This window comes from Corvus hawaiiensis, chromosome 29 (genome assembly GCF_020740725.1).
Source record: "Corvus hawaiiensis isolate bCorHaw1 chromosome 29, bCorHaw1.pri.cur, whole genome shotgun sequence".
Classification (NCBI taxonomy): Eukaryota; Metazoa; Chordata; class Aves; order Passeriformes; family Corvidae; genus Corvus; species Corvus hawaiiensis.
Genome location: NC_063241.1, coordinates 1,504,397 through 1,518,242, shown reverse-complemented (window position 1 = coordinate 1,518,242; position 13,846 = coordinate 1,504,397). Strand labels below are relative to the sequence as shown.

Here is a 13,846-nt window from a genome sequence, read left to right as displayed (position 1 = left end):
GGAGTGGCACGTTGGGGTGACCAATGGGACAGGGGTGACATGGGGGGAACAAGGTCAGGGGGTGACAGAGAGGTGCAGGAACAGGGACAGGGTTCGGGGTGCCAGGAATGGGGTGGCACAGTGGCAGGACCTGGGGTGACAACGCAGGAGATTCAGAGGTGACACAGGGGACAGGACCCACAGAGGGGGGGAGCAGGAGGGGGAAGGTCCCAAGGGACCCGGGTGACAGGAATAGCGACGCTGGGGCAGGATCCTGGAAGGACTCAGCCAGGGGACACAGGGGGTGATCTGGGGACAGGACCCCCAGGGGTAGCACAGGGCAGGAGTCAGGGGGACAAGGCTGGCGACCATATGGAGGTGAGGGGGTGTCACAAGGCACTGTTGTGGGGGGACACAGGTGGGGACAATGTGGGGGTCCCAGGCAGGACCCCCAAAGGACACGGGGGGGGCTGATACAGCAGACACAGTGGGGAGGGGACCTTGGGGACAAACTCAGACAGGGATATAGGGCAGGATGAGGGACACAAGGGCAGAGCAGGGGGCATGGTGTGATGTGGGGCAGGGCCAGGAGACAATGGGTGACAGGCACGGGGACACGGGGTGGACATCACAGGGGGACACGATGGGGGGACATGGGGGCACAGGAGTGGGTGTGGCAGAGGAACAAAGGGGGCCCGATGGGGGGATATGGGGTGGGCATGGCAGGAGGATGTGATGGGGACATGGGGTGGGCATGAAGTGGGAGTGGTAGGGGGGACACAGGGGGACATGATGGGGGACACCAAGGGACGGGGCGGACGTGACAGAGGGACATAATGGGAGACGTGGGTGACATGGGGTGGGTGTGGCAGGGGGACGTGATACGGGGACATGGGTGGACGTGGTGGGGAACGTGATGGGAACACAGGGGGACCGGGTGGGCGTGGCAGCGGGACATGGGGGAATACGGGTGGACATGAAGTGGGCATGGCAAGGGGGCACAGGAGGAAGTAATGGGGACACAGGGGAACATGGGATGGGCGTGGCAGGGGGACACGGGAGGAAGCGATGGGGGACACAGGGGAACATGGGATGGGCGTGGCAGGGGGACACAGGAGGAAGCGATGGGGGACACAGGGGAGACAGGGGTGGACGTGGCAGGGGGACATGATGGGGACACAGGGGAGACATGACGGGCGGACGCGGCAGGGGGACACAAGGGCACGTGGTGGCGGGACATGGGGTGGGAGTGGCAGGGGGACAAAGGGGGACGCGATGGGGGGACAGGGGGGGTGACCCACGGCGGGACCCCGCGGTCCGCGACCCGACGTGACCCGCGCCGGAGCCCACGCGCGACCCCCGGTGACGTCATGGCCCGCCCCGCCCCCGTGACGCGCTCCCGAGCAATGCCCATATAAGGGCACGAGGCGCGCGGGCCCCGCCCCTCCCGCGCGTGCGGAGCCGCCGCCAGGCCCCGCCCCCCCGAGGGTGGGGGGAGGACGAGCGGGGGGAGAACCGGGGGAGGGACACCGGAACGGGGGAGGGGGGGGCTGCGGAGAGCGGGAGGGGACAGGGACATCGGAGAGGGGACAGGAATGGCGGGCACCCGGATAAGATGGGGAGGACACCAGTGGGGAGGATACCGATAAGATGGGGGGGTGCCAGGAAGATAAGGGGACACCCCAATAGGGGGGACACTGAGAAGATGGGGGGTACCAGAACATGGGGGGAGGGTCACTAGGTCCCTAAGGGAGGGTCAGTAGGAAGATGGGGGGTACCAGGAAGGTGGGGGAGACTGCGATGGCGGGGGGGGCGGAATTGATAGGAGGAGGCTGGGAAGATGCGAGGGGGAAATGGGAAGCTGCGGCCAGGGAAAGGGGAAGATGGGGACAGAGGAGAATGGGGGGAGAATAGGAGGGGAGCCTGCACAAGGCACGGGGACGGGGACGAGGTGGGAGGGGGACACCGAGAAGATGGAGGGGGAGGGGGTGTAGGATGGAGTGGAGATGGGATATAGGGGCATGCAGGGAGATGGGGTGGTGGTGGGGGTGGGTGGTGATGGGTGGGGGGTGGATGAAGGGCGTCACGGGCCCTGCGGGGAGCACGAGGAGGGGGCGTTTAGGAGGAGTGGGGAGATGGCAGAACCCTGCGTGCCTTGGGGATGCCGGGTGCCCCCCACCAACAAGAGCCAGAGCTGCTCTCACGCCTCTTTATTCACCCCCCCTGCCCCATCCTTCCAGCCCTGACCCGGGTGGTCCCAGGGGGGTCCCGGAGGTCCCTAGAGCAGCGTGGCCAGTTCGAAGCGCTCGGAGCAGCACCCGCGGGCGCCCACCCGCTGCCGCCGCTGCTGGGCCCCCTCCCTGCGGCGCCGCGCCCCTGGCCCCTCGGGGCGGGGGGTTTGGCCGCGCTCCGGGGGACCCCCCGTCCCCAGCGCCTCCGCCGACACCGAGCTCACCGGGGCCGAGCCGAGCTCTGCGGGGAGACAGGCAGCGTCCGGCCCCGCCGCGGCACCCGCCGGGGCGGCCACGGGGCCCTGGGCACGGGGGTGGGGGGCGCGGGGGGGGCCGCACTCACTGTGCCGCTGCAGGTCCCGCAGCGCGATGGAGGAGCCGGGCCGGGTCGGGGCCGCACCCCGGTAAAGCTGCAGCGCCTCCAGGAGCTCCGACTCCAGCGCGAACTCCGCGTCCCACTCGTAGTTCTCGTCCACGGAGGTGTTCCTCCTGCGGGGAAGGGGCGAGGGGCACGGCCCGAGGGCGTGAGACCCCGAGGATGGGCTCCAGGGGAGACCCCAAAAAGTGAGACCCCGGGGATGGGTGTGAGAGCCCGGGGATGGAGGTCAGGGCAGACCCCGAGGTGCCAGATCGCAGGGATGGGCACGAGACCCCAAGGATGAATGTCAGGAGAGACCCCAAGCCACAGGTCCCCAGGGATGGGTGTCAGGGGCAGATCCCAAGGCGTCAGATCCCAGGGATGAGCGTCAGGGGCACCACCCCGAGGGATGTGGGGACACAGCGGGGAGCGGGCAGGGATGCTGGGGGAGAACCGGAGTGGTCCCTCGGGACAAGGACAGTGGGGCGGTGTCCCCAGAGCATTGCAGGGCTGGGAGGCAGGGAGGTGGCTCCGTGCCAGGACACCCCATCCCAGGACAGGCCCGGAGCTGCCCCCGCACGCTCCGGGAGCTCATCCCGGCGCCCTGCCCACGGCTCACCTCTTCCCGGCGCCAGGATCCGTCCTGCCCCGTCCCTCCTCCGCTGCCGAGCCCCCGCTGTGCCAGCTGCCCCCGTCCCCGAGGGGGGTGCCCAGGAAGGTGCCCCCCAGGGACGGTGCCAGCGAGGGGGGCCGCAGGAAGGAGCCGCTGCCCCGGCCGCTGCTCTGGCTGGTCAGGCTGCCCCGCGGGAGCTTCTCCGGGGGCGCAGCGTCCGGCGGCCGCCCCGGGGCCTCAGTCCGGAGATGGGAGGGGGGCTGGGGGGGAGGCCCGGGGCTGGGGGAGCAGGGCCAGGCGGGGGAGCCGGGCAGAGAGGCCTTGGGGGGGCCCACGGGCAGCCGGGGGGGCTCGAGGAACGCGGCGGTGGCGGGGAGGGAGGTGGCGTTGGCACTTGTGTCAATGCAGTCCGGGCACAGCGTCCGCCCCACGCGCGGGGGGCTGGCGGGGGGCTCCGGCCCGGTGCCGGCACTGGGGGGCTCCGCCGGCTCCTCTGAGGGGGGCCAGTCACCGTCCACACACATCTCCTTGAAGAAGGGCAGGCTGAGGTACTGGAGGATCCCGCTGACGGCCGGGGGACCGGGGGACACCAAGGGGCCGGTGGCCGGCTGGGGGGAGCCCTGGCGGGGCGGCGAGTCCCAGGGGGGGCCGTGGCGGGGCCCGGGGGGCTCCTGGGCGGTGCTGTAAGGCAGGGTGGCGGCAGCGGAGGCCACGGGGCTGACGTCGGTGATGCTCAACGCCACGGCCTCGTCCACGGGGCTGCTGCTGCCGTAGCCGAAGTAGCGGCCGTGGCGGTGGCTGGAGGCCCGGGCACCCCGGCGGGACTGCCCCGCAGGCTGGGGGCGTAGCGAGACCCCCCTGTGCCACACGGGCTCATCCTCTTCCTCCTCTTCCTCGTCCTCCTCGGTGGGCAGCTGGTGGTAGGGCTCTGGGAGGTCCCGCAGAGGGTCCGGCTCTGGCTGCGAGTCGGTCTCCACCACGAAGCGCCCGTCGGGGCCGCGGCAGATGCGCTCCAGCGGGACGTGCTCCCGGCCGTGGCTCTCGTAGCCAGGGTAGCGCTCACCGGCGATGCTCAGCCCCAGGCTGGTGCCGGCCTTCTCACCCCACAGCAGCGTCCGGTGCAGGCTCCGGTACGGCGACGGCTGCAGCTTCAGCTTCACCGTGCTGTCGGGGCTACCAGGGCCATGAGCACTGCTGCAAGGGAGAGGCAGCAGCTGCAGCACCCCCAGCCGTGCTCCCGGGCCCTCACTGCCCTGCTCCTGTGCTTCCCGATCCTTTTTCCAGCCAAAACTGCCGGGAGGGAGCACGTGGGGGAGCCCTGCCCCCAGCGCCCTGCTCCTAATGCCCTTGGTCAGTGGCAGCACGGGGTGGCCGTCCCCAGGCTGTCCCCGTGCCCCCAGCCGGTGGCAGGGGGATGATGAGGAGTGCAGTGGGATGGGCGGAGCGTGGCATGGAGGGAGAGGGACAGGGATGGGAACATGGCACAGCCAGGAGTGGGACAGGAAGGGAGGGGAGCGTGGCAATGCTGTGGCAGGACAGGGAGGGAGCGTGGCAATGGCGTGGTGTGACTTACTGTGGAGGTGGAAGCTTCTTGCTGGGGGAGAAGACGAGTGGTGGATCTGGAAGGCCATGAGAACACAGGGGGATCACACAGCGAGCAACTCAAAACGTGATGAGGAGGAGACAGCGGCACCCACTCGGGCCCCACCCAGGCTGGCCTGTCCCCTGTCCCCTGTCCCCTGTCCCCTGTCCCCTATCCCCTGTCCCCTGTCCCCTCCTGCTCCCCGGCTCATACCTTGGCGGCGCTTGCGGACGCGCGCGGCGCGGCGCCGGTTCATGATGCAGGCGGCCATAGTGCTGAAGATGACGGCCACGCTGAGGAAGCAGATCCCCCCGATGACCCCCGCCAGCACCGGCTGCGGCAGCAGCTCCGGCAGCTGCGTGCGGGACGGGTACACCTCCATCCCTGCCACACACAGGGCACCCCATCAGGCGGGCACAGCCCCCCTCGTGTCACCGCGTGTCACCAGCACCACAGGGACACAGCGAAGCCTCAGCCCTTGTCCCACCAGGGCTGCTCTGCCCCTGGGGGGACCTGTGCCCCCCGTCATGGGCACCAGGACAAGGGATGCTCTGGTTTGTGAGGCTGAAGCCAAGGCAGATCCGTGGCTGTTCCCACAGCTTTAGCCTTGGGGGTCCTGCTCTGTCCCTGACCCCAGTTTACCAGCAGGGACATGGGGGTGGGAGCAGCATGAAGGGGGTTCTCCTTTGGGAATTTGGGTGCTTTGCACCTCCAGCTTCTGCCCCAGGGTGGCAGCCCAGCCTCACCTGCCGTGGAGACGTTCACCGTGTTGCTGGGGTCGCTGATGTAGCTGCCAGCAAAGGCCACCAGTCGGAACTCGTAGAAGGCGTCCTGCATGACATGGGGCTGTGAGCCACGTGGCCACGGTGGCCACCATGCCCTAACCCACCCCAGCAGCCAGCCAGATCTCACCTTGATGAGCCCTGGCACCAGCACCTGGGTGTTGGTGCCGGGGATGGAGCGCTCCAGCACCTCCCAGCCACCCTTGTCCTGCCGCAGCTCCAGCGCGTACCCGCTCAGGGCCACCGAGGCGTGGGCAGGGGGGTCCCAGCGCAGCAGCACCCCCCGCACGGTCTCGTTGGCTGTCAGAGCCCGCGGTGGGGACAGGAAGACGTGCACGGTCATGGCCGGCGGCTCCGGAGGCACTGTGGTCACTGGGAAGCCTGGGGAGGAAGCGGAGGCCGGCACAAGGTGGGAATGGGAGCCTCCCGAGTGTCTGGGGGCACCAGGGGTGTTCTGGGGAGTTCCCCTTACCCCTGGGCATGGAGGTGACGATCTGGCTGAAGGGGCCACTGCCCAGCTTGTTCTGGGCCAGGACGCTGAACTGGTAACTGGTGTCCGGCTGCAGGTTCTCCACCAGAAGGTGCTGAGCCCCCGCCGGCACCGACAGCGACACCCAGTCGTGGTGCGCCCGCGGCGGGTACCTCGCCCTGGGGACAGCGGGGACCCGTGAGCCCAGAGCTGAGGGCCCTTTGGGGGGACACAGGGTGGGTGGGCACTCACAGCGGGGTGTACCAGACACTGAACCTCTGGAAGTAGCCTCCATCAAATCCCGGCTCCCAGGAGATGTTGGCTGCCAGCAGCAGCGGGAGCACAGAGACGTTGGTGACAGCGTGGGGGCTGGTACCTGGCGGGCAGCAGAGTCACACTGGGGGGCTTGGACCACCCCTTCCAGCACAGGGTGGGGTTTGCATTGCCCACCCCAGCACCATCCCAGCCCACCAGTGATGGGCAGCTCACCCAGCACGTGGACAGAGGTGGCAGCAGTGACACTGGCCACCTGGTTGGTGGCCGTGCACTCCCAGACTCCGTGCTGCTCCTTGATGAGGGGGCGGAGGACGAGGCTGCTGTTCCTGTCCACCTGGGCACTGCTCTTCCCCACGCTGCCCACCTGTGGGACACGGACATGCTAATGGGGGCCACCACTAGCCCACCCCCGTGCAGGGCTGGGACGGTGACACCACCACACCGGGGACAAGGGCACTTGAAAAGGAGGACCCCCCACCCTGGGGCTGGTTTGGAAACCAAGGGGCAGGGTTTTGCTGTTTTTTTAGAGGCCCACCAAGCAGTGACCTGAGGCCCTTCAGGAACCATGTGATGGGACCCCACAGCATTCGTAGGAACAGGGACATTGCCCCAGGAGTGATGGGATGGGGACACTACCTTGGGAGTGACGTGGGGACAGGGACATGGCCCCAGGAGTGATGCAGGGACAAGGACACTGCCCCAGGAACAGTGCCCTGGAGACCAAAAGCAATCTCTATCCCCGAGGGGTTCAGCTGACCCCCCAAAGCAGCAGCCCCTACCTTCAGCCAGGTGATGGTGGGGGGGGGATCCCCGTGAGCTGCACAGGGGATCACCAGCTCCCGGCCCACCTCCTGGAAATATTCCTCCTTGGGCCGCACCGTGAAGGCGGGAGGGTCCTGCAAGGCAGAGGGGCAGCGTGGGGGGCTTGGCAGTGTGTGCAGAGCTAGGGAGGGGACCCCGGGGGGCTCCTCACCTTCAGCAGGACGCGCGTGGGCCGGGACTCGCCGGCGGTGCCGTAGCTGTTGTAGGGCGTGCAGCGGTACAGCCCCAGCGCGTCGTCGTTCCCCGTCGCGATGACGATGGAGCCGTCGGGCCGCACGGACCAGCCGGGGAGCTGGGAGAGGGGAACGGCTGAGGAGAAGGGATTTGGGAAGGTGGGAAGGGTGGTGGGGGGTGGGAGCAGCCGTACCTTGTCCAGCTCCAGCGGGCGCCCATCCCTCGTCCAGGTGACGGAGAGCAGGGGGGGGTTGGCGCGGGAGGGGCAGCGGATCACGCCCCGCATGCCCTTGGGTAGGTGGGTCTCAGGGAGCATGGTGGTCACCTGCGCTGGGTCTGCGGGGACACACAGGGCTGGGGTCCCCCTGGGGCACCCCCCCTTCCCACCACAGCCCCCACAGCAGGGACCCCCACGGCCCGGGGTGCAGGGGGGGGGTCTTACAGAGCACTGTGATGAAGGCTGAGGCGGAAGGCGGCTTCCAGAGCCCGTTGCTGGGGGTGCAGGTGTATTTCCCAGCATCGTCCGGGGTCGTTCGCTGCAGCAGGAGGCTCCCGTCCACCAGGACACGGACACGAGCCTGGAGGTGGCTGGGAGGGGAGGGGACAGCGGTGAGTGCCTGAGTTGGGACTGTCCCTGCTGCCCTGGCGTGATGGATTTGCCCCCACCACACATCCAGCCCATCCCAGGCACTCAGGGCCAGGTTTTCCATACCTGAGGTGGAAGACGTTGCTGCTGCCCTGGAACCAGGTGTAGGTTAGGTTCCCTGGGTACGCCTCAGCCTGGCACGCCAGAAAGGCATCTTGGGAGATGTTGACTGTGACATTCTGGGGTGGCACCACGATGATGGGAGGCCCTGGGGTACAGGGCAGAGGGGCAGTGAGGGCAGGGGACAGCCCCAGCTGCTCCCAAAACCAACCACGCCGTGGCTCCCTCCATGCCCACAGCCCATGGGGCAGGGCTGGGGGACCACCCGTCCTTACCCTGCACGAGCACGCGGGTGGTGTGGGTGACAGTGCCCTCCTTGCTGGATGCGTGGCACGTGTAGGTGCCCGCGCTGGCACGTTCCACGGCAGCGATGCTCAGCGTCCCGTTCCTCACCTGCAACAGCACCAGCTGTGGCACAGCCACCCAGTGACAGGGACGTGCCCTGTGAGCAGGGTGGTGGCGGCAGGCAGGTGCCACCGCAGCAGGGATGGGCACTCCAGCCATGCACAAGACTCTGCCCACACCCCACACAGGGGTGATTGGTGGTTTGTCGTCCTCACCTGCACCGTGTCCCCGCTCTGGACAGGCAGGTCACTCCTCTTCCAGGTGACAACAGGCTGGGGGTTGCCGACAGCCCTGCAGGTGAGGCTCAGCGCGGCCTGGTCCCGCACCTCCACGAATGCGGGGGGGGTCTCCAGGAAGGTGGGGGGTGCTGGAAGGCAAATCCACATCCAAACCCTCACCCCCAGAGCTGGCTCAAGTGGTTGTGGAAGCCCAGCGGATCCAGTGCCAGCCCTGGGAGATGTGGGCAGAGCAGGTGGGGCTGGGACGGGCCGGTACCGTTGACAGTAAGGTGGATCCAGGTGCCGTTCTGGAAGTCGGCGTCGGTGCTGTGCTGGTCGAGGAAGAGCACCCGGCACTCGTACCAGCCCTGGTCCTCGGCGCGGAGCAGGTCCAGGCGGAGCGAGGCACCTTCCTCCAGCCGCACTCGACCTGCGCGACAGCAGCGGCTCAGGGACAGCCAAGTCCCCGGCCACCCCCTCGCCCGGGCCACCCTCCCCCGGGGCCATCCCCTCCCCGGGTCACGCCCTCCTCGGGCCACCCCCTCCCCGGGGCCACCCTCTCCCGAGTCACCCCCTCCCTGGGGCCATCCCCTCCCCAGGGTGCCCGCCCACGCTGGCACCACGGGGGGCTGGGAACGGCGGTGCCAGAGGTTGGGCACAGCGACATCCAGCACTACACACATCGGTGCCACGGAGAGGAGGCGACAGTGGCTCTGTCACCCGCCCCCGTGGAGGGTGGCCTCGGCGGGGTCCCCCAGCACGGCGGGTCCACGCACTTCGAGCATCGCTCCCGGCGGCCGGCCGGACGGGTCCCACCACCCCTCCAGCTGCACAGCCCTCCCCCGACCCCTCTTCCCCCTTCCCAAGGACCCTTCCCCCAAGGCTGCGTCCCCCCGGGAGCCCCCCCCGGCGTTCTCACCCTTAGGAGCCCTGCTAAGCCCCGGCACCTCCGCACCGGCCCCGCTCCCCGCGGCACGGGGGGGTCACGGTGAGCCCCTGCTCGCCTCGCAGGGACGAGCTCTGCAGCCCCCCGGGGGCACACGGTGACCGGGGATCCCCCAGGCCGTGGGGTCCTCGCCCCGCGCCAGCCCCACGCCCCGCGGCCTCTTTGATGAGGAGAGGGATAAGAGCCGAAGCGAGAGCGGGCGCAGCCCGTTAATCCCCCGGGCTATTATCAGAGCCATAATCGGCTCAGGGTGCAGCGGGCAATTGGCTCAGCCCAGGCCGGGGTGTGCGGCCAGCGGCACCCACCGGCCCGAGCACCCCCTGTCCCGGACACTCCCAGCCTGGGCACCCACCATCCCGGGCACCCCCTGTCCCGGGCACCGCCTTCCCTGGGCGTCCACTGTCCTGAGCACCCCCTTCCCCAGGCACCCCCTGCCTGGAGCACCCCCTTCCCCGGGCATCCATCACCCCAGCACCCTCTGCCCCGGCACTCCCCCCCCGGGCACCCCCGGCCCATGCCAGGTGACCTTGCTCCCGGGACACCACGGTAGGGACACAGCCCCGGCACTGGAAGCGCCAGAACAGCCCACGATGCTCCATCAGCATCCCAGGACCGGCAGTTCCCAACGGGTTCCCAACACAGGAAGTTTTGGGGAACCCCGCTGCCAGCTCTGCCCGGTGTCACAGACAGTCCCCACGCACTGCCCGAGGAGTCCCGGCTGGCACTGCTGGCAGCGGGATTGGGATTCCGTGTCCCACCAGATTCTGTGTCCCACCAGACGAGCCCGACAAGGATGAGGAGGAGTGGCAGGAGCTGGGCAGGCGGGTTTGGGCACCGAGGCTGAGGGACAGGATCCACCGCGAGCTGTGCGAAGCCCGCACACAAACGTGCAAACCCTTCCCACAGCGCCCAGAGCTGTCTCCCACCCCTCTGCCTTCACCTCACAGCTGTGGGACGAGGGGTCCGCCGGCCTTCACCCCAGACCCGGCTCCCACGCCGGGCCCTGGGAAGTGGGACAGCTTTGGGAAGCTCTGGGAAGCTCTGGGAAGCCCGGCCCTGCCAGCAGCTGCCAGCCCCCAGCCCCAGGCACGGCGGGAGCAGCCGGCTCCCGAACAAAGGTCCCTTTGGAAGGGATCAGAGTGGCCTGGGGACGCCCCTCAGCCTCCCCCTAATCCCCCCCGTGCCGGCCCCAGCCCCCTCCTCCTCCTCCACCGCCCTGCAAAAACAAAACCCTGTGGCCCAGCATCCCCCCGCGCCTGGCAACCGACATTCAGCGGGACACAAAGGGGTGCGGGGGACACAAAGGGGTCTGCAGCCCCCGCCACGCGGCCAGAGCCGGGGAGGGGGGGGGTCTGAGCCAGGCCAGAGACCACCGACCCTGCTGCAGGGCAGGCGATAGCGGCCCATGGCACCGTGGGTGGCGGTGGCACCCAGGGGAGAGCCGACCCCATCCCCCAAGCGCTGTCACAGAGGCAGCTGCAGCCCACCCTATTCCCAGGACGCCCCAGATCCCCCCAGGAGGGACACTGGTGACAGCCGTGGCCCCTCTGGGTGACACCTGATCTGATCCACCTGGAGAGAGGGGGCTGGCGACGCCCTGCGCCCACCGGCCCTGCCCTTCCCTGCACCCATCCCTTCCCGGCGGATGGAAAACAAGCCGCCCCGCTGCCATGGCGACGGCCGCCAGCCCCCCTGCCCACCCACCTCGCCCTCATTCCAGCCACCAGCCCCTTCCCCCAGCCCTGATCCCAATCTGCTCCCGCAGCCCCCGGGGCCGCGCTGGCGGCGGGGACGAGGGGACACGGGGAGGGGGGGCTGCGGGCGGGACGCTGCCAGCTCCTTCCCGGGTAACCGGAGCTGCGGCAGCCCCGGGGCCCCTCGGCGCTCAGGTAACAGGAGCCCAGCCCAGGCCTCCCGGCAGAGCAGGTGCCTTGTCCTGGCCCGGGGCTTCGTTGTCACCGCTGGTTCCTCAGAGCCAAGTCGGAGCTGCTGAAAGCGTCCCCAGGCGTCTCCCAAAATCCGTGCCCTCCCGTTTGGCCAGGGAAGGGGCAGCAGGAGAGTGGCTGTCCCTACCCAGGGGATTTTTAGGCACGGGACAATTGTGGCAACAGGGATTGGGTCCTGATCCGGGAATGATCCTGTCCCCCGAGGAAGGGTCGGATCAGGGATTTTGGTGTGTGGCTGGCACAGAACGTCGGGGTTGGGCTCAGCCCAAATCCCCCACGGGCTGCCAGCCCTCCCCATGCCCAGGGGACACTCCTGTGGCCTTCTCCTCCCTGCTCGCAGGGATCCTCGCGCTGCGATTCCTCTGGCTCTGCCACCACTCACTTTAAATACCCGGTAAAGCAGCGAATATCCCCCTCCCACGCTCAGCCAGTCCCCGGCCCAGCTTTGCTCCAATTAGCAGCTCCCCCGAAATCCCCTCCCCAGCCTCAACCTTCAGGCGACCCGCACGGGCCGAGGCAGCGCCCACAGCCCCCGGCACGGGGCACCCCGGTGGCACCGGCCCAGGGTGACACGGCCAGAGCAGTGCCGGGCACTCGGCCGTCCCGCCCTGCGGGAGATGCCCCAGCAGCCAGAGGCCACGGGGGTGGGCTGGGGGGATTCTCCCACATTTTGCCCTGTGGGGATCGTTCCTGCTGCCAGGCTGGGCAGGGATCTGCGTCCCCTCTGCCAGCTGGGGACTCCCATCTCTCCTGCCATCCCTGGGGATGGGGATGGGGATTCACCTGCTGCAGGGACCTCCCTGGCTCCTCACCATCCCTTCCCGCCCCCCGAGACCCCTGGGAGAGCCCCCCACTTCCCCGAGAGTCGGATTAAGGTGGTCCAACAGCAGCAGCACCCGGTGGGACCCATCTACAGTGAGTGGGGACACGGGACACCCCACGGGGACCCCCGGGACCCCCTGCCCGCCCGGTCCCTGCGACTCACCCGCGTACTCGGGGTCCACGCGTGGCGAGTAGAGCCCGAACTTGATGAAGATGGGGAGGACGAAGCCGAAGCGGACCCACTCGATCACGTAGAGCGGCGGGCGCGCCTCGTGTGCGCCCAGGAGCCCGCAGCCCAGCAGCGCGCTGCCCCCGACGCGCCCCACCACGGCCCGGGGCTCGCTCCGGCCGCTGCCTGCGGGACCGGCCCCGGGCACGGGTGAGACGGGACACACCGGCATGAACCGGGACGGGGGCGGGACGGCACGGGACACACCGGGACACAGCGGGACCCTTCCCCTGCCCCCGGAACCCCCCGCTCCCGCCTCCCCAGGACCCGGCGCTGGCCAGACCGATCCCACCGCGACACACCGGGACACACCGGGACCTTCCTCCCGCCCCCGGAGCCCCCCGCCCCCGCTGTCCCCAGCCTGCTCCCGCCTCCCTGGGACCCGGCACCGGCTAGACCGGTCCCGCCGGGACACACCGGAACGCACCGGGACCTTTTCCCCGCCCCCGAGCCCCCCGCCCCGGCACCGGCCAGACCGGCCCCGCCGCCCCCCCCCCGCTCCCCGGGGCGGCCCCTCACCCCCGGCTCCGGCGAGCAGGCTGAGGACGGCGGCGCGCAGCCACCACCGCATAGCCCAGGCCCCCCCTGCGGCGGCTCCCGCGGCGTCACCGGGGCCGGCGGACCGGCGGGCTCGGCCGGGCAGCCCCGGGGGCACCAGCCCCGGGCGGGGGGTGCGGGGGGCTCCGCGTCCCACCGCTCCTCATGCCCGGCCGGCCGCGCTCGGCTGCGCTCGGCTCTTTCCGGCCGCTTCCGGCTCTTTCCGGCTCGGTTCGGGTCCGTTCGGGTCCGCTCGGCTCCGGCCGCCGCCGCCGGGCGGCCGCAAACAAACCCGCGACGCCGGGAGGGGCCGCCCCGGCCACGCCCCCCACCGCCCGTTGCCGCGGCGACAGCCAATCAGAAGCCGCCGCTGGGCTTTTCCAGAGGCGGCCAATGCGGAGCGGGGCATCGGAGAGCGAGGGATGCTGGGATTTGTAGTACCCGGCGGGGGGACGGGGGGCGGGGGGGATACGGGGTGACACGGAGGGATATGGGGGGGCAAAGCGAGGGGGACATGGGGGGACACATTGGGGATCACGGGTGGAACCGGGGGAGGCCCGGGGGGCTTCGGGAGGGGCACCTAGGGGGAGGACACAAGTGGGACACATGCGTGAGACACACGTGGGACATAGGGTGGGACACGGGGGGAGAAAAGGGGGGGACACGGGGGGGCACGGGGGGGTTGGAGAGGACACGCGAATGAAGCACACATGTGGGACACACGAAAGGGACACATGGGCGGGGGGATATGGGGACACACTGGTGGGACTGAGCAAAGCAGAGGTGGGGACACGTGGGTGGGACTGGGGGG

General features: G+C 69.7%; 1 protein-coding gene across 1 annotated transcript; it reads right to left on the bottom strand.

The window, feature by feature from the left end:
- Positions 1 to 2,174: 2,174 nt before the first annotated feature.
- Positions 2,175 to 13,342, bottom strand: IGSF9 (immunoglobulin superfamily member 9). The gene is made up of 20 exons (XM_048288443.1): positions 13,018 to 13,342; positions 12,433 to 12,624; positions 8,833 to 8,985; positions 8,553 to 8,704; positions 8,268 to 8,385; positions 7,999 to 8,140; positions 7,729 to 7,874; positions 7,480 to 7,622; positions 7,264 to 7,404; positions 7,070 to 7,186; positions 6,504 to 6,654; positions 6,267 to 6,390; positions 6,018 to 6,193; positions 5,676 to 5,926; positions 5,510 to 5,594; positions 4,977 to 5,147; positions 4,755 to 4,800; positions 3,188 to 4,375; positions 2,554 to 2,699; positions 2,175 to 2,451 (listed from the first exon to the last, which is right to left on the bottom strand). Exons 1-20 carry the CDS (start codon positions 13,067 to 13,069, stop codon positions 2,258 to 2,260), a joined length of 3,888 nt encoding a protein of 1,295 aa, XP_048144400.1. The 5' UTR covers positions 13,070 to 13,342; the 3' UTR covers positions 2,175 to 2,257.
- Positions 13,343 to 13,846: the final 504 nt, after the last annotated feature.